The sequence below is a fragment of the Arabidopsis thaliana genome, chromosome 2 (assembly GCF_000001735.4).
Source record: "Arabidopsis thaliana chromosome 2, partial sequence".
NCBI lineage: Eukaryota > Viridiplantae > Streptophyta > Magnoliopsida > Brassicales > Brassicaceae > Arabidopsis > Arabidopsis thaliana.
In genome coordinates this window covers 4,711,082-4,733,794 of record NC_003071.7, presented here as the reverse complement: position 1 = coordinate 4,733,794, position 22,713 = coordinate 4,711,082, and the positions used below count along the sequence as shown (strand labels likewise).

The 22,713-nt window shown below is 40.2% G+C and overlaps 2 protein-coding genes and 4 pseudogenes across 6 annotated transcripts; 2 read left to right on the top strand and 4 right to left on the bottom strand.

Moving 5' to 3' along the window:
• Positions 1–828: 828 nt before the first annotated feature.
• AT2G11780 lies at positions 829–4,117 on the bottom strand (annotated as a pseudogene; the record flags this gene model as incomplete). The annotated part of the gene is made up of 1 exon: positions 829–4,117.
• Positions 4,118–5,555: 1,438 nt separating this feature from the next.
• AT2G11778 (uncharacterized protein) lies at positions 5,556–5,723 on the bottom strand (the record flags this gene model as incomplete). The annotated part of the gene is made up of 1 exon (NM_001124828.1): positions 5,556–5,723. One exon carries the CDS (start codon positions 5,721–5,723, stop codon positions 5,556–5,558), a length of 168 nt encoding a protein of 55 aa, NP_001118300.1.
• A 2,852-nt stretch (positions 5,724–8,575) lies between these two features.
• On the top strand, positions 8,576–9,413 carry AT2G11775 (annotated as a pseudogene; the record flags this gene model as incomplete). Its single annotated transcript has 2 exons — positions 8,576–8,737; positions 8,960–9,413.
• A 238-nt stretch (positions 9,414–9,651) lies between these two features.
• Positions 9,652–9,759, top strand: AT2G11773 (uncharacterized protein; the record flags this gene model as incomplete). Its single annotated transcript, NM_001124827.1, has 1 exon — positions 9,652–9,759. The coding sequence occupies one exon, from the start codon at positions 9,652–9,654 to the stop codon at positions 9,757–9,759; it is 108 nt and encodes a 35-aa protein (NP_001118299.1).
• A 1,061-nt stretch (positions 9,760–10,820) lies between these two features.
• Positions 10,821–17,240, bottom strand: AT2G11770 (annotated as a pseudogene; the record flags this gene model as incomplete). The annotated part of the gene is made up of 1 exon: positions 10,821–17,240.
• A 2,675-nt stretch (positions 17,241–19,915) lies between these two features.
• On the bottom strand, positions 19,916–22,666 carry AT2G11750 (annotated as a pseudogene; the record flags this gene model as incomplete). Its single annotated transcript has 1 exon — positions 19,916–22,666.
• Between the last annotated feature and the right edge of the window lie 47 nt (positions 22,667–22,713).

The following is a 22,713-nucleotide window of genomic DNA, read 5'->3' as shown; positions in this document are numbered from 1 at the left end:
TCTCTCTCTCTCTCTCTCTCTCTCTCTCTCTCTCTCTCTCTCTCTCTCTCTCTCTCTCTCTCTCTCTCTCTCTCTCTCTCTCTCTCTCTCTCTCTCTCGTCAAAATTCACTCTCTCTCAATCTCAAATCATTCTCTCTCTCTCGAAATTCCTTCTCTCCAATCAGCTATGGATCGATTGTGTGAGAGTGACCCATGGTATGATGAGATGAAGAGCGCTTAGAGGATAATGCAACAACTAGAAGTAGTCGCAATGATGGAAGGAATTCCGGCAATTTGTCCTTGTGGTGGATGCATCCTTGACATTATCTTTGAGAAAGATGGTGACAAAAGAAAACGATACTATGAGTGCACCGATTAAAAGGTAAATTAAAGATATCATCAATCTTGTTTTAGAATAATTGATTAAGCAATAAGAATTCATGTTTTGTAGAATGATGGGTTACACATTCGGAAACTTTGGGATAAAGCTATGGTAGAAGAGGTGAATAGGTTAAGAGAGCAAGTTGATAACCATCACCAAAAGATTCAAAGCTTGGAGTACTCTAACCAAGAAATGCGTTCGGAGTTGGATGAGATCCAAAAAATGATGGGGACTTTGTGGAGAGTTTGTTGTGGAGAGTTTGTTGTGGAGAGTGAGGTTTGTGTGAACTTAATTTCTGCCTTTGTTTTTTAAGACTTTTATTGAGTATTCTCTTGTATTCCCAGTATTATCGTTATCAAGTATTCCATTGTATTCTCTGTATTATCGTTAAATCTTAGTTTTCCCTTGCTTTCTCGGTATTATTGTCAAATCATAGTTTTCCCTTGTATTCTCGGTATTATCGTTAAATCTTAGTTTTCCCTTGTATTCTCGGTATTATCTTCAAATCATAGTATTCTCTTGTATTCTCTGTATTATCTTTAAATCTTAGTTTTCCCTTGTATTCTCTGTATTATCGTTAAATCTTAGTTTTCCCTTGTATTCTCAGTATTATCGTTAAATCCTAACATATCAAATTCCAATTCATATCTAAATTGAAATCCAAAAAAAAGCATACCAAATTCAAATCCAAACAAAGCAAATTGAAATCCAAAACCAAGCATACCAAATTCAAATCCTAAAACCAAACATTCCAAATTCAAATCCTAACAAGTACAACCAAGTTCAAATCCTAACAAGTACAACCAAATTCAATTCTTAGTTCTCCGAGTGGTCCTTCTTGTGAAGTTTGCTTCCACGGGTTTTGAAGGACCTCCATCCTTCTCTTTCTGGTCCTTCTCTTTCTCTTTCAGGTCCTTCTCTTTCTCTTTTGGGTCCTTGTCTTTCGGGACACCAACTTTCTCTTGATCCTTCTGATATAGCTCAAATTGCCTTAAGCTTACTCCCTCAAATAAGAGATCGTGGTTAGCACTTAAGGGTCGAATTCCACTGTGCTCTCAATTTTCACACAATAGACTTATGATGTTATTTAATAAGCTAGATGAAGTAATTGAATGTAAACGACAAATAAGCAAGTAAACGAGCTGAAGATTCAAATATTAAAGCGTCGGGTCTAAGGAATTGTCTCGGGAGATAGATAAATTGTAGATCTAGCTAATATTAGAATTGTTATCGTACCGTTTTCGAACTCAAACTATGATTCTAGAGTAACCGGTGGCGTTCCGCAAAATTCTCTATACTTAGAGCTAAGAAAACCAGAGAAGCCGAGAAATCCTATGCTAAAGCATGCATTGTTATTAAGCTTGATTAGTTCACCTAGTATCTAAACCAGAGACCTTCTATGAGCCTACCTGTTCTTTCTTAAATGCCTAGGCTCATCTATGATAGTTCTAATAACAAGTACCTATGGCGGGCATACCTATTATCTAATATCAAGTTTTAGGTGATCAATCTAAAACTAGCAATAAGAATAATCAAGATGAAGAACTCTATGAATAATCCTAAGGGGTTTTCGATCTACCAATCCATCTAAATCCCTATTGAGACTCCCTTAACCCAACAAGGTGATTACTCAGACATGATAATAGAAACACAAATCATAATCTCAATAGTTTGCATTGGTGAATTAAGAATAAAAGTAAAGGAGTTCAGAATCCTCTCTAAAAGGATTGGATTCTTCTCTCAAAATCTGTAACAATCTCTAAAAACAAAACTTAGGTCTAACAATGACCAAACAATTAGGTATATTCGTGACTAAAAACGTGCAGGGACTACTTTTCAAATAAGGAAGACTTCAGGGCTTCTCAAAGACTTGGCAGTAAACGAGAATTCCCTTGGCAGCAATAAGAGTGTCGATTGACACAGGTATGGTGTCGATCGACACCATCTTCTGAAAAACGTCCTTCAAGATCTTTATTGCTGAAAAACATCCAAAATTCCTTATTGTTCTCCATAGTTCCCAGATGTGTAAGTGTACCTGAAATGACTCAAAACATACGAAAAAGACAAGAAAGACTCTAAAAACCATTCTGAAACTATGTTAGAAATCAGTAAAAACCCAGATTATATCAACTTCTCTTTCAGGACACCATCCTCCTCTTGATCACCATCTTTCTCTTGAACACCATCCTTCTCTTTTGGATCACCATCCTTCTCTTGGTCCATCTCTTCTTGATTCTGCAATTGAACAAAGTTATATCAAAATTACGTAGTTATACTCTAGTTATCACAATGTTACTCAGTATTACGCAATTATCAATACATACCTTTCTCTCCTCTTCTTTCTGCTCATCCTTGAATGCTTCCAACGATTCAACTCTTTTATCCAAATCTGAAATCATTGTTATAATTTCATTCAGCTGGTTTACCATCTTCTTATCCATGTTTTCAATCATCTCCACCAAAGAAACCAAACTCAGGAGTTCTTGTCCACCTATTGCGGGAATATCCTCCGCACCCGCAATCTTTGGACTTGCGGTGATCGTCAGAGCTTGAATATCCTGCTGGTAGAGCTCAACAAACCTGATTAGACAGTTCTCTTTACGACGCTTCAACCAACTTTCAACCACCACATCAGCCACGTCAACGTCGTCTTCTTCTTCCTTGATTTTTTTCATGAGTTCGTGCTCCTAAATTCCAGGTGTGATGATACAATCAATGACCTGTAAAGATAAACAGTATGAATGGATTATTATAACTACATAGAATAGCAAACGTTTCATAAAACAGTATATCTTGGACAACTAATCTGAGTTATACCCAATTCTGCATAAATGGTATCAAGAGGAAAGCCTTTCAAATGGTTCTTCATGAACCTCACCTTGCACATCCTAGGACATCCCTGATCTGCTCCTACAATGTCCTCAATAAATTTTTCCCTCAACTGTGGGATTGCCTCAAATGCAAGAAGCTACAGAATAAGAAAACAATTTTTAATAAAAATTAGTATTCCACCGTATGACCAGTATTGCAAACAATCACCTATTAATATAAGTTGTAACTAATAATCACCTATGATTCACCGTGTGTGAGATGGTTCCTTACATGTAATCGAAAGAATACCTCCCCCACTAAAAATTCCTACTAAACGTGAGATCACTCACAGCCTTGAGGCAAAATTCATCCACTTGAGGTGTCCTATCCCCGGTCTTGATAGGCGCTATGATAATGTTGCTTAAGAAATACAAGACCATCATCCTCAACCTTTCTTTTGATCTTTCACCCGCCGGTACCATTCCTATGAGCTTATCTCTCACGTCTTCGCGTTTCACAACAGTATTCTTGAAATGCTTCTTCTTGAAATCCAAATTCCCCGTATTTTTATACCCAAGTGTATAGTTCTTCCAATTGAAGCCCGATATCAATGCGTGTTCCAATATACCATATCGGATTGGAACGCCATTGACGATGAACCACGCTTCTTTCTTCCTTTCAATGTGCGTCGTGCGAAGAAGGAGCATCCACATCCCCATAAGTCGGTGGTTTGGGTCTCTTGGCATGTGGAAGATGTGTTGCAAACTCGAATGGTTCTCAAACCATGCCCTCTCGGACGTGCTCATCGGAGGCTGCAAATTCTCGAATGTAGTCAACACTTCGTCAATATAGCACCGAGTTGAAAGCTTGATTTTCTTCACATATTCGGAGGGCGGGAAATACATACTCAGTGGTGGTATTGCTTCGGCTTCCTCGTCGATCTCCTACAACAGATATTCATTATATTACTACCAATGTTACCTAGATTCATACACATAGTTATATCATAGTAATGACAGTATTACCCAGAAATCATACACGTAGTTGTTTCCTAGTATTGACAGTACCCAAAAGCGCATAGTTATATCCTAGTAATGACAGTATTATCCATAAATCATACACATAGTTCTATCTTAGTACTACCAATGTTACCCAGAATTCATACACATAGTTATATCCTACTAATGACAGTATTCTCCACAGATCATAGTATTATCCTGTTCTACCAGTTTCAAACCATTCAAATACTTGAGAAATCCTTAACATAGCTGTAACACCCCCAAACCGTTCTAAAACTAAGAACGAATCCAGAAGCATTCCGTTTGATGCCCGTAGACGATCCAACCAAGTTCCCGGAACACATCCAGTACCAAGGTCAGTTCATCGGCGAACATCGTTTCTCTCGAACATGGCCTAAGGCTTTTTAACCCGTACCGCATTCGGGAGTTGTGTTAGTTCGGACAACACTAATATCAGAGATACACAAGGCTTTTTAAGAAAACTCATTTTATTAATCTTAAAATACCTCAAAATACATTTGTGTTCGGCTAGCTAAGGCCTAATGCTCAAAACGAGTCATACAAAAAATATATCTTTACAAAGGCAACGAACTCTACACCGGCTTCCCTACGTCTGTGCTCCCCTCAAAGGTTTCTCACTATGGCTACCTGCAAAAATAGAGTGAGGGATGAGCGCTAATCGCTCAGTAAGTCCAGGCTCCCCTAAACATGCAATATTCCCCACCCAAAAACCCAAAATAACAATCAAATGCATGCAATCAACAAGCAATCATGCAACAGACAATCAATGCAACATTCGAGTATACTCGATTGAGTATACTCGACAAGAAATCAACCAATTACACTTGGAAAAGTGTAATGAACACAATCAATACTAAGCATGCATGCATAACTAAACTATCCGAGCTCACACAGTGTTACTACTCTAAAGGCCTTTCTCTTTTCAGCAATTCTGATTTCCCACAAGGCAATGTCTCCGATCCTTAGCCACAAAGGCTAAAAGGATCACATCCCTTCCCCTTTATCGTCTACAAGGGACCAACTCCCTTACGGTATAATTTGTACTGCCCCGTCGGGTAGCCTCGATTGGTAACGAGCCAGTCCGAGCCATTGGGACAATCACGACATCGCTTCAAAACTAGTCATAAAAATGACTAATCACGTTTACTTACTACGAGCCTATTGAATCTCAATACCACTCGTAATAAGATCTACCTCACAACCTAACCTCTCAATTACTACCTAGTATGCAAAGCTAATTACAAACAAGTTAACCAAGCAAATGCGAGGTTAACAAACAACAACCAAACAATCAAACTACAATCAATCAATGATAACTAACAAGCAATCAATCATTGCGAGGTCATCTAGAGCATAACGTTATCACTAACGTGTAGCCAAACCTCACATCAACGACTAGAAATGAAACGATTATAACTTGCATGCATCCCCCGATAACCTTGCAATCATAACCGTTACCAAAATAGTTTAGCACTTGCCCCACACAGACACAATGCAACCTCCTAGGCATTTCTCACAACTTTGTATAACTACTTAAGTAAGTAGTTAAAAACTATAAGCAATCCTTCATAGATCTATTCTTATGTTCTACACTTAGCTAATAGAACCAATCTAAGAGCTAAACTACACAACCCAATCAATCAACAATTCTAGATCTATGAACGGAAAGTAAACAAACAACAATCAATCTGGTTTACACGAGTTCTACGAACTACATGTAACCACATGCAACACACTTAACCCAAACTCACCTTGGCCTGGATGAACGAGCAAACTCTACCCTTGATCGCCTACATCTCGATCCGACTTAAGCTTTCTCCAACGCGTACTAACGATGGATCTAAGCCGCGGACCGAAAATAAAACTTAGGAAACTATTCTAAAAAGAATAAAAGACTAAGGGCGGAACTACTTACCTATTACCCGACTAACTCGACTCTCGACTACCCGACCAATGCTCCCGACGACCACGGCTTCTCCGAGAAGCTTCACGACCTAACTAGTATAAATGTGATTTTTTCGTGGTTTAGAGAGCAAATGGCGAGCTTTGCTATTTATAGGGGTGAGAAAACGTGGGGAGCAAGTAACGGAAGCACGAGGTGGCGGATAAACATTATCTGAAACCTTATCCTTATCCAAACTCATCTCTATCCTTATCCAAACTCATCCTTATCCACTCTTTGATCTTATCCTTATCCTAAGCGTGTGCCAACACACGCACAACACACGCCAAGCTTGTGACGGAGCTCCTTCCACCACAAGCACCTCCATAACATGGCCGCAAAATCCCGCAAACGACTATACGGCCAAATCGGAACCATACAATCTTCCGATTTAATTTACGGCCAAAATTCAAGTAACGTGGCATGTCCTCAGCCACTTACTCTATTTAACCGTTTCAATAAACTTTGATAATTGATTAACACTTCCCTTGATCACCACTAGTTTGTCCCAGTCCAAGAAATATTTTTCTCGGCAAAATCTAGTTTTCTCGGCAAAATCTAGTTTTCTCCGATCAAAACTGGTCTTCAGCACTTCCTTTAATTTTCTTCGGTAGCCTTGATCTTTCCCTTGACCAAATTGCCTAAAATAAAATCCATCCTTAAAATCTTCATTTTTATCGTTAATGGTTTGATCGGGTCCTTCGATCAAACGAACGATAACTTCCTCGATAGCATGTCAACCACATTGCCGTCATTTCTTGATAATTGTTCGATCATGTCCTCTGGATCGAACTACCAATGTCCTCTATAGCCTAACTGCCCAATGCCGGTAATAACGGATCCTTAACATCCTGACTCTTAGCGATAGCCGATAAATCTGAACTCACTCGTGATTGCTCTTGAAATCCTTTGATAAGCCTCCTTTTGTCTATGATCACATTAGGCAATGCTAGTTTACCTCTTATAAAAAATTTTTTTACGAAAGATTTTGAAAGTCACGGTCGCACTTCTACGTTCGCGACCTTCCGTCCGATTGCTAGTCATCTTCAGGGGTATTACAATAGCCGCCGGAATTTCCACTTGATTTTCCACTGCAGTCTCATCATCCATATTCTCTTCGGAGGAGGACTCTAGCAATGGAAGATGTTCCAGAGATGCAAGAAAACGAGCTCAATACAGGATTACAATTCTCGAAAAGTACCAATGATTTACTTGAGGACGGCGAATGTCAAGTTCAAGAGGAACTGACGTTTTGGTACCTGGAGAGGAGAATACGGAAACGAATGACAGGAGAACTGTGTGGATATCAATTGTGCTTCAAAAGGTAAATCTCCTGATTCTAAAATTTTGCCTATTGAATTTGATATGGTTCATTGGGGAATGAAAGGTATAAAGCTGAATAAATAATAAGAATCAGAAAACTAAGGTAGCTAGTTTTCATGGAACTAAAGGAATAAATGGTAGTAAGAATTATACTATGCTTGTAGCTTCACAAGGAAAAAGATTATTGGGTAAAGTTCTGTCTATTAAATCTGCAGATGTTACTAAACGAACGCGCGTCGCACTTCCGTCGTAAAATTTGCGAAGGAAAGTTTACTCGCAAAATTGCGAGAGAAGTACGAGTATTTTGCGGCGAACAATATACACCATCGCAAATCTTCCGCAGACACCTCGCAAATCTTTACCCTTAACCCTAAAATACATAAAAGTGTTTTGCGATATTTTATTTTCATTTATAAATGTGAATCTAAGTGACCATATAATCACACAAGTAGAGTATATGGTAATGCACAAAAAATGTTGTATATGTTTCAATATTAACATTTCATTTTGAAAAAGTTATAAACATTGATTCAAGTTATAGAAAAACATAAGATCATCATTGATGTATTTGGGGAAAATGCACATTCGAAATATATGATGAGAAAGTAGATTCTAATGTAGATAATTAACTTCCTAATGATTCAATAAATGAATCTGAATGATTTTGAGTAGTGTTTTGTTGTATTTTTCCAAATTAAGATTTTGCGAGGGATTTGCAAGTCGTTCGTAGCATTTCCCTCGTACTTATTTACACTAAACCCTAAATTATTTAAAATATTTAGTCATGTTTTTTTGTTGTTGAGGGTCTTACTTGAAATAGGAGAAAATGAATCAGAAAATGAATAAGACATGATTAACAATATTAAAACATGTCTTCGTGTTTTTTTTTTAAACCCTAATGAAGACTTTGCGAGGGAATTACTAGGGACCCTCGCAATTCCCTTGCAATGGTTGCCTCGTTTTAATTGGTTGTTTTGGTTGTTCCTCGCAAAATCCTAGCAAGTATTGCGAAGGATTTGAGACGTGTCAAATATCTATATATAGGAATAACCTAGTTTGTGCGGAGCTCAAACCCAGCCGCACATCACGAAAACCCTAATCTCTCCGATCTCTTCCTTCGCCGATTGTCTCTCTTTCCGATCTCTTCCAATCGCCGAATGTCTTTTCGATTGTCTTCCTATCTCCGATCTCTCCTCTCTGATTCACTTCACACACACCGATTCTCTCCTCTTTCTGAAGATCTGAAGATTTTTTGAAAGGTTAATTTTTCTTTCACTCCGATTCTCTCTTCAAAACGCTGATTTGTTTTACTCTAGTCTGATTTCGTGTTTTAATTCCATTTAGGGTTTCTTTAGGGTTCAATTTAGGGTTTGATTTGGGGTTTAAACCGATTTAGGGTTTAGTTTTATGTTTTCTTTCTCTGTTTTGTGAAAGTTTACGTTTTCTTTCTCTATTACTAATGTTTTTTTCTTTTCTCGTAGATGTCTTCTGAAAACGACTACACTAGGTATCTATCCACTCAACATGTACTTGTTCCTTCTGCTCGTGCTTCCAGATCTCAAGGGAATGCATCTAGAAACTGTGATCCACCCTCACCTACCAGTCAAAACCAACAAGCCGGTTTGTCTCCTCCACCATCCAATTCAAACACGCCTAATCAATCTCATTCAGCTACTCAACCACCAACTGCGCGTCTCAACGATCTAACATTGGATGAGCTCCTTTGTAACACCCCAAACCCAACATCAATTGCCCATCCTATTTGTTTTGTCAGAAAGCAAAGCCCATGGAGCCCATTTAAACCCAAGTGAAGCAACTCCCTAATGTTAAAGGGTTCTGTTACGTGTGTTGTTGGTTGCACATATATATAGGTGAATCTATCTCCCTTTTCTATGAGCCGCTAAAGGAAACCAAATAAGAATGTTTAGAAAGCAAATCCAAAGCATCAACACATGAGTTTTATAGTGTGGTCGTTACCATATTGGAGAGAGAAGGGAGTTCACAAGTGAAGGAAACCAAAGAGATTCATGCCACCGTTCCTAAACCGAGCGTCACGGCATCGTCTTAATCTTAACCCTAATTAAAGGTCAGCCACTACCGTTTTTGTTGAGTATGTTAGTCATTGTGGAACTCTTGAAGAGGAGAAGAGAAAGAAAAGAGATGAAGGATAACTATGAGGAAGATGAGAGGAAGAGGAGACGAAGGACGATACGTGGCGGAGGAGAAGAGATCATCACCACCGCAAAGGAAAGGCATTAAGAGATGGAGATTTCGTTTGTGACAGTAAGGAGAAGTGAGATGAAGCAGATCCTAGTAAATTAGAGAAGGGGGCTAGGCAAAACTAGAAGCATATAAGGAAGAAGATGAAGAGAAAATAGTAGTTTCAAGTTGAGGTTATACAAGGATGTTTCCCGTCATACCAGAGAGAATCAGTTTCTAAATAAGACATATCTGCAAAGATCATGTTGCCATGATACCCTCGACATTTTTCCAACCTTTGTAATTGATCGTTCCAAATAATGTATAATAATGAGATCATAGGAAACATTCCTACCCCTATACACTATTTAAAAGTCTTCTCAATCTCTCATTATATATTTATTATTATTATTTTTTTATTAGGGGAGAGGAACACTTTCTTTTTATCACATTAGTCGACTTATCAGGTATGAACAAGGAGTAAAGTCCTATGAACACTAACCGTTTTGATGAGGTAAAAGGAAGAGCAGTGAGATTAGCTCCAGCCTTTGTGGATTATGTTTGGAATGGATGTCCTTAAGTTTATTGATTGGTTTTCTGGATTTTCCATTAGTCGGATTGATTTCAATCGGCAGTACTTAAGCAATCCTGGCAATAAACTCGAGAGATAGATCATAATTTCAGACAAAAGTTTTGACTCAATAAACGACTATCTAAGTTAGAATGACACAACTGACTCATAAGAAAAGAAAAGATAAAGTTAGTAACTGACTCCCCCAGACTTAGATAACACTGTCCCCAGAGTTATTAAGCTAGAGGAATCGAAAGAAAAATAATCAAAAGTTAAAAGTTAGAGAAACGTGAGTTGCCACCTGAGAGTGGTGTCGATCGATACCATGGTTGTGTCGATCGACACTCTGGTCGTTTCGCTTAGCTTTGCGAATTCAGCTCATTGTTGTAGAGTCTTGGTTAGTGTTTTCACATGGATCCTCCAGTTAGACTGTTGAATCACTAAAACACCTATCAATAGGTCCAACAAAGCATAGGAAAATAAGTGCAACAAGTTTCAAAACAAATAACAAATAGTCTGAAATAAAGCAAAAACAAAGTTAGAAAACAAAGCAAGATAAGGAGGATGGCTAGTCCTCATGCCTAGAGCCGGAGGTGGGTGCGGGAGAGCGATGATGACGACGAGTGGGAGCAACACAACCGCAGCGAGAAAGTGTAGCTATGGCGTTCCAGACGCTCTTGAAACTGTCGACGACGTATTGTTGAAAGACCTGTAGCTCCATCGGGATGGGTGGAGGAGAAGGCATCTTATATGGAAGAGCGGAAGAGGAAGATCCAACTCTCGGACCCCCAGCAAGGTCAACGACCTCGTCCTCGGTATGTGTAGGCGCAGATCCGGAAGTTGCACCTCTCTGTCGCCTGGTGCGTGGTGCGGCATGTAGAAGGGAAGGATCAGGATGAAAGCCTATCTCCTCATGCTCTCCTGTAATCTCTGTAAGTGCGAGGTAACTTAATCATATGCTGCCATGTATCTTCTCTGAAACACCACAGTAAGTTGCCTTTAAGCCAGTGAGAGTTCTTCAGGTAAGTCTCATCAATAGTGAATCGCGTGGTGTTGACCTCTTCTCCCTCAAAGATGATGCGGAAATGCTCGAATACAGGAGTGAGAAGGCTGCCAACTCTCTCAGATTTCTGCCCTCTACCTATAAAGGGCTTTGTCTTAAGCGAGACCAAGTGATGAGCAAACACAACACCAAAGTTGACATCGCGGTCACCCTGCTCAAATCTGAAGCTGTCTGGAAAGAAATCATGAAAAGCATGATAGAACAACAACAACTCAGAAAGTCTCATTTTGCCAGGCTCCATCGTACACAACAGTGTGCTACTAATCAGCCTAACCAAATACCGCAGAACAGGGTGACGGATCTCTGAGTGTACTGCTTCCTTGGAATCATAAATTCCATTACCAAACCTGCTTCAGAAAATCTGAGCATCCTTAAACTGTCTAGGCAAGGGAAACTCCAGTGAGATCATTGTCAAAGCCATAGATGTCACACAAATCTCTCAGTGGTAGACTGTATACGACACCGCGAATGAAGAAGATTAGAGCTCCTTCCTGAGCGTTGCGTTTCCTGTCATTCACATAGTAAACCTTAACAGAAGCCATGAATTGTCTAACTAGCTCAGGATACAAATCGTAATGCCTAAAACAGATGGTTCCCAAACCTATGTCATCTAGCAGTCCTAAAAAGAATTTCTCTTTCTGCAAACGCTCCATCAAACCGAAATCTGCAACCCGAGTAGGCAAAATTTCTACACTCATCCAGGCATTATAGAACAGAGTATCATAATCATCCCAATCTGGAGAAAAAGGGCGATTGATATAGTCACCTTTAGTGAATTCTTTGTTGACATCCTTCTCTCAAACTCTTTGAGAAGGAATTCTCTCTGTTGGAAGCTTTGGCCATGGAAATCGATAAATAGGAGGTTGAGGGGTTGCAGCTTGTGGTTGCAGTTGGGAAGGGCGGAGACCCGCGTCGACCGAGAAGCTCCGGCGGTGGTGAGCAGCGGCGGAGGAGGAGGATGGAGGAACGCTTTTCCTTGCCTTCTTTTTCTGCCCAGTCATCTTGCAGATCGATGGAATTGATACTTGGGGAAGATAGAGGATGAAATTCTAATGAGTTTAGAGCCTGAAATCACAAGAAACGGTGAAGAATCGAAGGATCTAGAGAAGGATTAGTGATTTCGGCGGCTTGAGAAAGAAATGAAATGAAGAAGATGAAGTTTAGGTTAAGTCGACACTATTTTTTTTTTTTTTTTTTTAGATCTGAATAAAAATCCTATAAAATCAAAAATCCTAAGTTAAAAATCAAATGAATGAAATGATGAAAAAGAGAAATACTTACTAGTGGGTTGCCTCCCTCTAAGCGCTTATTTATAGTCAATAGCTTGCCTCTACAGTTGCTTAATCAACAGGTGGGTCCTGAAGATCCAAAGGCTTTTCTACTGGAATCTCGGCTTCAGCCCAGTAGTGTTTGACACTCTGTCCATTCACAGTAAATGGTTTTCCATTGTTGTTTTTGAGAATTACTGTTCCATAAGGCCTAACCGAGTGGACTGTGTAGGGACATGACCAACGAGAAGACAATTTTCCACGAAAAATTGTCAATCTAGAATCATAAAGAAGTACCTGGTCATTTGGCTCAAAGGTCTGAGTGAGGATCTTCTTGTCGTGGTAAGCTTTTGTGCGTTCCTTGTAGAGCTTCGAGTTGTCATGGGCATGAATTTGTATCTCATCAACCTCATTCAACTGAATAAGTCTCCTTTCTCCAACTGATTTGATGTCGAAATTCATCATCTTGACTGCCCAAGCTACTTTGTGCTCTAATTCCACTGGAAGATGACAAGCTTTACCATATAGAAGATGAAAAGGTGTGGTCCCAAGCAGAGTTTTCAAAGCTGTCCTGTAAGCCCACAGTGCATCATCTAACTTGTAAGACCACTCCTTTTTCGCTTTACCCACTGTTTTCTCAAGAATCTCTTTGATTTGCCTGTTGGAAACTTCAACTTGACCGCTCGTTTGTGGATGGTAAGGAGTAGCAACTCGATGTTGAACTCCATACTGTAAAAGCAATTTCGCAAGAATCTTAATGAAATGCTTACCTACGTCACTAATGACTATGCGTGGTACTCCAAAACGAGGGAAGATGATAGACTTGAAGAGTTTCATGACAACCGCTGAATCGTTCTTCGGACTATCTATAGCTTCTAACCATTTGGAGATATAATCCACAGCTACTAGGATGTAGAGATTCTTGTTCGAAGGTGGGAAGGGTCCCATGAAATCTTTACCCCAACAATTGAAGACTTCGACTTCGAGGATAAATTTTTGAGGCATCTCATTACGCTTGCTGATCTTTCCCTTTCTCTGACAAGGGTAACATTGCGATATGAACTTCTGAGCATCTCGAAACATTGTAAGCCACCAAAAGTCTGCTCGAAGAACTTTGGATACTGCCTTGAAGATTACAAAATGACAACCATAGCTAGAGCTCTGACAATGCGATAGTATATCAGGAACCTCTGTTGCAGCAATGCATCTCCTATAAACTCCATCTGAACAATGCTTATAGAGATAAGGTTCATCCCAATAATAACGCCTAATCTCTCTTAGGAATCTCTTCTTGTTGTAATTAGTGAAATTATCAGGTTCCACATCTGCAAGTAGGTAATTAACAATATCAGCATACCATGGGTAGTCCTTCTCGACCGCTGTGACGGTGCAATTCTCAGTTGGTGACCAATTTCTTGTCGATTCATAAGGGTGTCGATCGACAGTTCCACTTCTTCATCGCGCAACTACGAACATCAACTTTCTCTGAAATGTGAGTGTCGATCAACATAGAAGTGGTGTCGATCGACATTGAAGCTCGATTCTGCAACTCATAACGTTTGCAGTCATCTTCTCCAGCTGTATCAAAAGTCTTGGCTTAGCATCCTTCTTTTGCATCAAATATTTCAAGGCAGCATGATCTGTGTGAACAATAACCTTGGATCAACCGAGATAAGATCTGAATTTCTCGAAAGCAAACACCATAGCGAACAACTCTTTCTCTGTAGTTGCATAATTCCTTTGACCATCATCAAGAGTTCTACTTGCATAGTAGATGGCATGAAGTTTCTTATCCTTCCTCTGTCCTAGAACAGCTCCAACTGCAAAATCACTCGCATCACAATTGGTGCGCTGATCAAGGCTTGTTTTATCTGCTAAAAGGCATCATGACATTCTTGTGTAAACTCGAATTTGACTTCTTTACAAAGTAAAGCAGTCAATGGTCTTGCGATTTTGCTGAAGTCTGTGAAGAATCTCCTGTAGAAACCAGCATGTCGAAGGAAACTCCTCACTGCCTTAACATTATCAGGCACTTGAAGAGTTGTCATAACCTCAATCTTAGCACTATCGACTTCTATTCCATGCTCAGAAATCTTGTGTCCGAAAACTATCCCATCCTACACCATAAAGTGACATTTCTCCCAATTCAAAACTAGATGTTTCTCCTCACATCTTGCCAACACTTTGTAGAGATTCTCTAAGCAATCCTCAAACGATGATCCATAACCTGAAAAATCATCCATGAAAACTTCCATGATGTCCTCAATCATGTCTATGAAGATAGACATCATACCTCTCTAAAATGTTGCAAGAGCATTACAAAGACCAAAGGGCATTCTCCAATAAGTAAATGTACCATAGGGGCAGGTGAAAGTTGTTTTCTCCTGGTCATCTGGATGAATAGGGATTTGAAAGAATCATGAGTATCCATCAAGGAAGCAATAATACTTATGATTTGCTAACCTCTCCAACATCTGATCGATAAATGGTAAGGGGAAATGGTCTTTCCTGGTAGCAGCATTCAGCTTTCTGTAATCGATGCACATCCGATGGCCTGTGATTGTCCGAGTAGGAATCAGCTCGTCTTTCTCATTCTTGACTACTGTAACACCTCCCTTCTTAGGAACTACATGAACTGGACTAATCCAACTGCTATCTGAAATCGGATAGATAATCCCTGCTTCCAACAGTTTCATAATCTCGTTCTTAACCACTTCTTTCAGATTCGGATGAAGTAAAAGAATCTATCAAGAAGGTTTTCCCTTCTATGATCGGTTTCTTGAAAAAGTGTTCATATCGAACTGCATAGTAAGATCGCCAACATTCAGCCCTATCTTCCCTTGTCGAACATCTATGATTGCTCCAGCTGTGTGCAAGAAGGATCTCCCAAAGATTAATGGATCCTTATGTTCTTTCTCATAAGGTAATAAGACTACAAAGTCTGTAGGAATCATGCTCTTTCCAATCATCACGGGAACATCAATAAGAATTCCATCTGGAATTCGGGTAGAATGATTTGCCAACACAAGAGTGATAAAGGTAGGCTCAAGATTGGAATACCCAAGACGCAGAGCAACTGAACGAGGCATCAGATTCACACTACAACCGCATCACATAAAGCTCTTGGGAAGGAATCGTGATTGATGGTTACACTAAGTACAAAAGTTCCAGGATCAGGTAGCTTTCTTGGGATTCGTTCTTGAATGATGTCGCTGCCTTGCTTTGAAATCATCATAACACTGCATTCTTTCGTCAAATTCTTAGTGACCATTGTCTTAACATACCTTCTGATTGTGGGAGATAGATGAATAGCTTCAACTAGAGGCATCTCAACATTCAGCTTATCAATCATAGCCTTGCATCTGACATCATCTAAGGTTTGTCTTGACTTTTTAGGACTCTTGAGGAAAGGAATTCGCCGATTTGCTGATTTGGTTTCAGCAAGAATTTGCACATTGTCTGAACGAGCTGCGTGTCGATCGACAGGAGCTGGGTGTCAGTCGACACCATCGGGAATAGTTTCCTCCTCCTCCACAAAATTGTCGATTCCACTCGACAAAGGAAAAACAGAGTCGTCAAGAGTAGTGTTGATTGACACCCTGGTGTATCGATCGACATTGATTCGTTTTCTGCAATTGGAAAAGTTGAAGGCTAAGCTGATCGTTTGCGTTGAAGTATTGGGTTGAGCTGCTTTCCGCTGCGTAGTGTGACTGCATTGATAGAAGCTGATGTAGGTGAGAGATTGGATATATGAGAGCGTAGATTGTCAATCTTGCTATTGAGATATGTGGAGAGAGAATCATATTTGCTATCAAGCTTTGTTAGGCCTGCTAGAAGCTGCGCAAGCATAGACTCCATTCTTGTCTCTGATGAGGGTGGAAGGGAGGCTTGGATAGGAGCAGAAATTGCTAAAACAGGAGTCGCTTTGCTCGCGGTGGCTAACTTAGCTAAAATTCTTCGTTCTGTGTCAAATTCCTGCGTCGAAAGACAAGTTAAAGCATTGGTGATGAGGAGTAATGCTTCACTAATGGTTCTTGTCATGAAGTTACAGGAGCTTGCTGCATCGAGTTGATTCCGGTATGGCTTGTTTATTCCTTTGTAGAATAGGTTGATGAGTTGGCTCTCTTGGAAGCCATGTTGGGGACATTCACGCTGATAAGACCTAAAACGGAGCCAAGATGCTCTAAGGGACTCAGCTGGAGCCTGAGTGAACGAAGAGATTTGCAAACGAATTGCCTCTATCACGGATGCATTGAAGAAGTGATTCATGAATGCATTCTTTGTATTAGTCCAATTGGTTCCAGTTAACGCAACCATTATGTTCCTCTGCTCGCGAGAGAGTGGAGGAAGAGTTTGCAAAGAAGGTAATCAACTGGTACACCTTCGGCTTTGATAGAGGAAACTATGTCTTCGAAGACTTCCAAATGATCGAATGGTGATTCATTAGGAGCTCCTCTAAATTTTCCTCTAGATACAAGATCATAATAAGCAGGGTGTATTGCAAAGTCTTCTCTTTCAAATGGAGGTAGCTTGAATGCTGATCGGTTGGTGTAGAAGAGATCAGTTCTGTTAAAATTGCCTATTGTAGCCGTCTGGTTCTGCAGAGGGTGTCGATCGACACCCTGATGGTGTTGATCGACGCAGCCGTGAAAGTCTGCCATTCAAACGTGATTCCCAATCTGTAGGTACCTGAAACACAAGAGACCAACAGACAAAGAAACACGTGAGTAGGTGATAGAAAAGAAGTATCTAGACTTAAAAGGACACCTAGTCTAATGGTGAACTAAAAGAGAACTTCGGCAACGACGCCAAATTTGATATAGCTCTAAATGCCTTAAGCTTACTCCCTCAAATAAGAGATCGTCGTTGGTACTTAAGGGTCGAATTCCACTGAGCTCTTGATGTTCACACAATAGACTTATGATGTTATTTAATAAGCTAGATGAAGTAATTGAATGTAAACGACAAATAAGCAAGTAAAATAGGTGTAGATTCAAATGATTAAAGCGTCGGGTCTAAGGAATTGTCTCGAGAGATAGATAAATTGTAGATCTAGCTAATATTAAGATTGTTGTCGCACCGTTCTCGAACTCAAACTATGATTCAAGAGTAACCGGTGGTGCTCCGCGAAACTCTCTATACTTAGAGCTAAGATAACCAGAGAAGCCGAGAAATCCTATGCTAAAGCATGCATTGTTATTAAGTGATATGGTTCAAATTACCTAGAACTACTCTCTCAAATAAGAGATCAATTGCAGTATTTTAGGATAGAATTCACGGAGTTCTTTTGTTCAAACAATGAGTTAAATGTTGGGATTAAGCTAGCAAGGTAATAGTGAAAATAAAAGAGAACAAAATAAAAGACAGCAGATTGATTTGGTTGTGAACGATTAAATAAAGAGCTAGGAACAGGGTACTCTCAGTAAACTATTGGTTTGTAGATCTAATGAAAGCTAAGATGTTATCAAACCATTCTTAATCTCAAACTCTAATTATGGAATAACCGGTGGGCGTGCCGCGAAACTCCCTATATCTATAGCTAACAATAACCTAAATATGCATTCTTAACGAGTTCAATTGTTCATCTTAGTAGATAGGCCAATTCTTATTACACACCTATATACCAGACTCATCAAATAATAGATCCAACTACAGATACTTATGGCGGGTATATCTATTGTCTGGATTCAAGATCTAGTTAATTACTCTAGATCTAGCATTAGACATAATTAAAGATGAAGAATTCTATAGATAACCTAGCAGAGGGGGCAATCTACTAAACCATATGAATCCCTAATGAGAAACACTACTCCTAACAAGCAGACTACTCAGACATATTGGATGAAGCAAACAACATGATTAAGTGAGCAAACATAAACACAGTAAATAGAGAAGGAGAAAGAAGGTATCTTTTCACTGTATATAGATGTGAATGAAACTCTGAATAATAATGAATGAATTGCTTTATGTCTCTTATAATAGGGTTTGCAAAGAATTTGATAAAAGACTTGATAAACAAAACTTAGGTCTAAAAACAATATATATAGACCCTAAAAACGTCCAGGGACTAATAATGCAAATAGGGAAGTCTTATGGGGCAAACTTGAGCTTCTGAAAACTTGAAAGCGTCTAGGGTTTTTGCTGGGCCGAAACTTGTGTCGATCGACACCAAGAGTGTGTCGGTCGACACTCCTCGCTGATTCCTGAGCCAAAATCGTCCTTAGCTTCCTTTACCTTAGCTTTTGCTCTAAAATGTCTCCTTATCTCCATTGTTGTCCCATTGCATAGAATTCCTGAAAAGACACTAAAAAGACTCGAGAAATAACATAAAGACTTAAAATCCTATACCTAAAACATAGATAAAATTGGTGAAAATCGGGTTATATCAACTCCCCCGACTTAGCTTTTCTTGCCTTCAAGCGAAACATAAAAGCCGAACATGTGGAAGAGGTTTTGAAAACAAAGGAACTCCCAACATTCTCTAGCCTATTGCCATGATCATTCATACTAAGTCCATATGCCTAACAAGTCTAATCAAATCCTAACCAACATGTACTTCTCTACAAGCTTACTCAACATTCTAGATTCCATGCCTAAATTCCACAACTATACCCACCAGGCTTTCATCGATGTCTCATCAAACAAGCCAACATTCAAGATCCTTTTAGACTCATTCCTGTATTATACTATGATAAATTGACCATTCTTTATATATTTTTTTCTTCTTTTTCGGTGTTCTTTCTCTCCCCCAAATTTATTCTTTTTAGAGAGTAAACAAAAGAGAACTCGCATACTAGATCGACACCCTCGGCATTTTTCCAACCTTTGTAATTGATCATTCCAAATAATGTATAACAATGGGGTCATAGGGAACATTCCTACCCCTATACACTATCTGAAAGTCGTCTCAATCTCTCATTATTATTATTTATTATTATTTTATTTTTTTATAATGGGAGAGGAACATATTCTTTTTATCACACTAGTCTCAATATCAGGTATGAACAAGGAGTCAAGATCTATGAATACTAACCGTTTGAAGAGGTAAAAGGAAGAGCAGTGAGATTAGCTCCAGTCTTAGTGGTTGAGTTGGAAACTAGGATATCCTCAAGTCTGTTGGTTTGCCATCTAGATTTTCCAATAGTCGGATTGACTCGAACCTGGAGCACTCATCAATCAGGCAATAAACATGAAAAATATAGATCATGCTTCCTAACTAGACTAAAAAAAACGTTTTTTTATAAATAAAAGCATTATTAGTAAGAACCTCCCCCAGACTTAAACGACACTGTCCCCAGTGGCATTCAAATCCAGAGAAAGCGGGAAAAATAAATCAAAAATAAAAGAAAATAAAAGAAAGGGAAAAGAAAAATAAAACCAGTGGATTTCCTACCACTAAGTGCTTGTTTTGAGTCAATAGTTTGACTTGGCAGAGTTCGGGATGTGGGTGGAGTGGTGGTGGAGTATTTTTGGTGCCTCCTCGCCTTCCACGGCGGTGTGTAAACTGATCTGGTTGGAGCAGCTTCAGGTGTCGACCGACACTCAGGGGTGTGTCGACCGACACTCAGGGGTGTGTCGATCGACACTCATCTCGTCACCTGCAAAAACAACAGGAGAAACAAGCTTTCGAGGAACTCTAGGCTTGTTATCTAGTGAAGCAGTCTTCGAATAATCTAAAGAATTAATCAAAGATAAAACAGGAGAAGAGAGAGAAGAGAACTTATCACATAGGTCCTCAATTGATGTGGGCTGAAGAGAATGTGCAGAATCCTCTGTCTGTGAAACTCGAGGGTGTCGATCGACAGGGGTAGTGGTGTCGATCGACACCGTTCCTCTGCAAATCTCATTGGCGAGCTTAACGGGTTGGAGCGTTGTGTGTGGCTCTGTGGTGGGAGTCTGATCAGTCTGGGGAGTTCTGTCTGTACTGGAAGCAATGCAACTGATAGGCTTAGTAAGCTCTGAACCATCCATGCCAAACTCCATCTCCGAATCACAAACCTTGAGAGAGATTCTTCCTCTCTTCACATCAAACCTAGCACCAGCTGTAGCTAGGAATGCTCTTCCAAGGATAAGAGGATCCTTGGGTTCCTTCTCATAGTCCAAGACCACGAAACCAGTAGGGATTATGGAGTTACCAACCTTAACAGGAACATCTTCAAGGATTCCTTCAGGGATTCTCTTGGAACGATCCGCGAAGAAAAGAGTGATGCGAGTAGGCCTGTAGTGAGTCATGCCTAGTCTCTCAGCAACAAACTTGGACATGAGGTTGATGCTTGATCCCAGATCACACAAAGAGCAGCGGAATCTGCTTGTGGAGATAGAGCAATCAAGAACAAAGCTACCTGGATCTGGAAGCTTCTCAGTGGTCTGACCAGGAGTAATGGTACGGATGTACTCAGCTATGTCTACTCTCTGTGCCTTCTCCTTCTTGGCCTTAGGCAGCATGATTGCAGGAAAGCGTCCCATATGGTGTCGATCGACACAGGAGGGTATTGGTTGACACCATCTCTGCAACTGCGAGCTCCAACTTGTCTTCAGTGTCCAATTCCTCCCACACATCATCTCCTTCTCTGATCAAGATGGCATTGCAGCTCTTCCTTGGGTTAGCATCATGATTACCAGGAAGAAAACCCTCTTGTCTCTTGATAGATTGTGCAGTTTGAGCTACCTATACATCTAGCTTCTTCAAGTGAGAGCTCAGATTGTCGATCTTCCCATTAAGATCTGTGTAGACAGCATCAAACTTGCAATTAAACTCCACAACAAGCTTTGTTTGGCTCTCCAGAATCTGCTCAAGCATTGATTCCATTCGTGTCTTTGATGAGGGGGGAGGGGGGGGGGCTTGGTAAGTTGAATTTCCATAAGTCCTCTGAAAGTTGCTTTGAGGAAAAGTCTTCTGGAAAGCAGGCTTGGGAGTGTAGTTGGAGGAACCATGGTTCCCTGTAAACCTGTTGCCACTGAAGTTGCCTTGTGGCTGCCCAAACTTCCTGTATCCCTGACCATCTATGTAGAAAACTCCTTCCTCTGACTCAGGCTCAGGCTCAATAGTCTCTTCTTCAGCTACAAAGTGGACATGCTTTTTCCCTGTGAGTAAGTTATGAACTGAATCCAGCTTAGCATTCACCTCTACCATCTGATTTCCTAAAATAGCTCCAGCAATCTTCTTCCTCTCAAAGTCGGCATTCTTGGTACCGTTGCTGCAAGCAAGGTTCTCTATCAGGGCTGTAGCATCAGCTGGGTAACGTGTATTGAAGTTACCGTTGCTTGCTGCATCCAGAGCCATCTGGTATCTCCAATCAACTCCTCTGAAGAAGGTACCTAGAAGTTGTACCTCACTGAAACCATGATGTGGACAATCTCGTTGGTACTCCTTGAAACGAACCCAAACAGCCTTGAAAGCTTCAACTGGACCTTGTGTGAAGGTAGACAGCTTGTTTCTCAACTCTTCAGACTTAGCATCATCGTAGAAATTGTTCAAGAATGCTATCTTGATGCTTCTCCAAGTCTTGAGCGAACCTGCTTTAAGTTGTTTAAGCCAAGAAGCTGCTTCCCCAGCAAGTGAATAAGGGAAGAGTTTGCACAGTAGGTAGTCCTCTGAAACTCCATTAGCCTTGATGCTCAAAACAAAATCCTCAAATCGCTCAATATGATCCCTTGGCTGCTCATGAGATAAGCCATGGAATGGATGCTGGCCAACTAAAGCAAAGTAGCCAGGCTTCAGCTCATAATCGTTCCTTTGGAATGGTGGGGGTACAATCGATGATCGATTACCATAGAACAGGTCTGGCCTGTTGAAATCTCCAAGAGTACGACGTGGTTCCACACCTCTGTTGTGTCGTTTGACACCGATTGCATCCGCGTGCTGCTCCCGATGGTGTCGATCGACACCTAGTTGGTGTCGCTCGACACCGAGCCCTGCTGCGTCTCTAGCAGCTAATTGCGCATTGAGGCGAGCCTGATCCTCATTGGCGTCCTCAGGTATGATGAGTCCATGATCATCCAATCTCTGACCAGCCTCATTGTAGGCCTGCCCATCCTCATCTCTCAAAACTCCTTCTACATCAGCTTTGATGACTTTGTCAGCCATTGCTAATTTCTGAATTTTTTGGTTGGTGCGTTCAAGTTTTCCCAAGT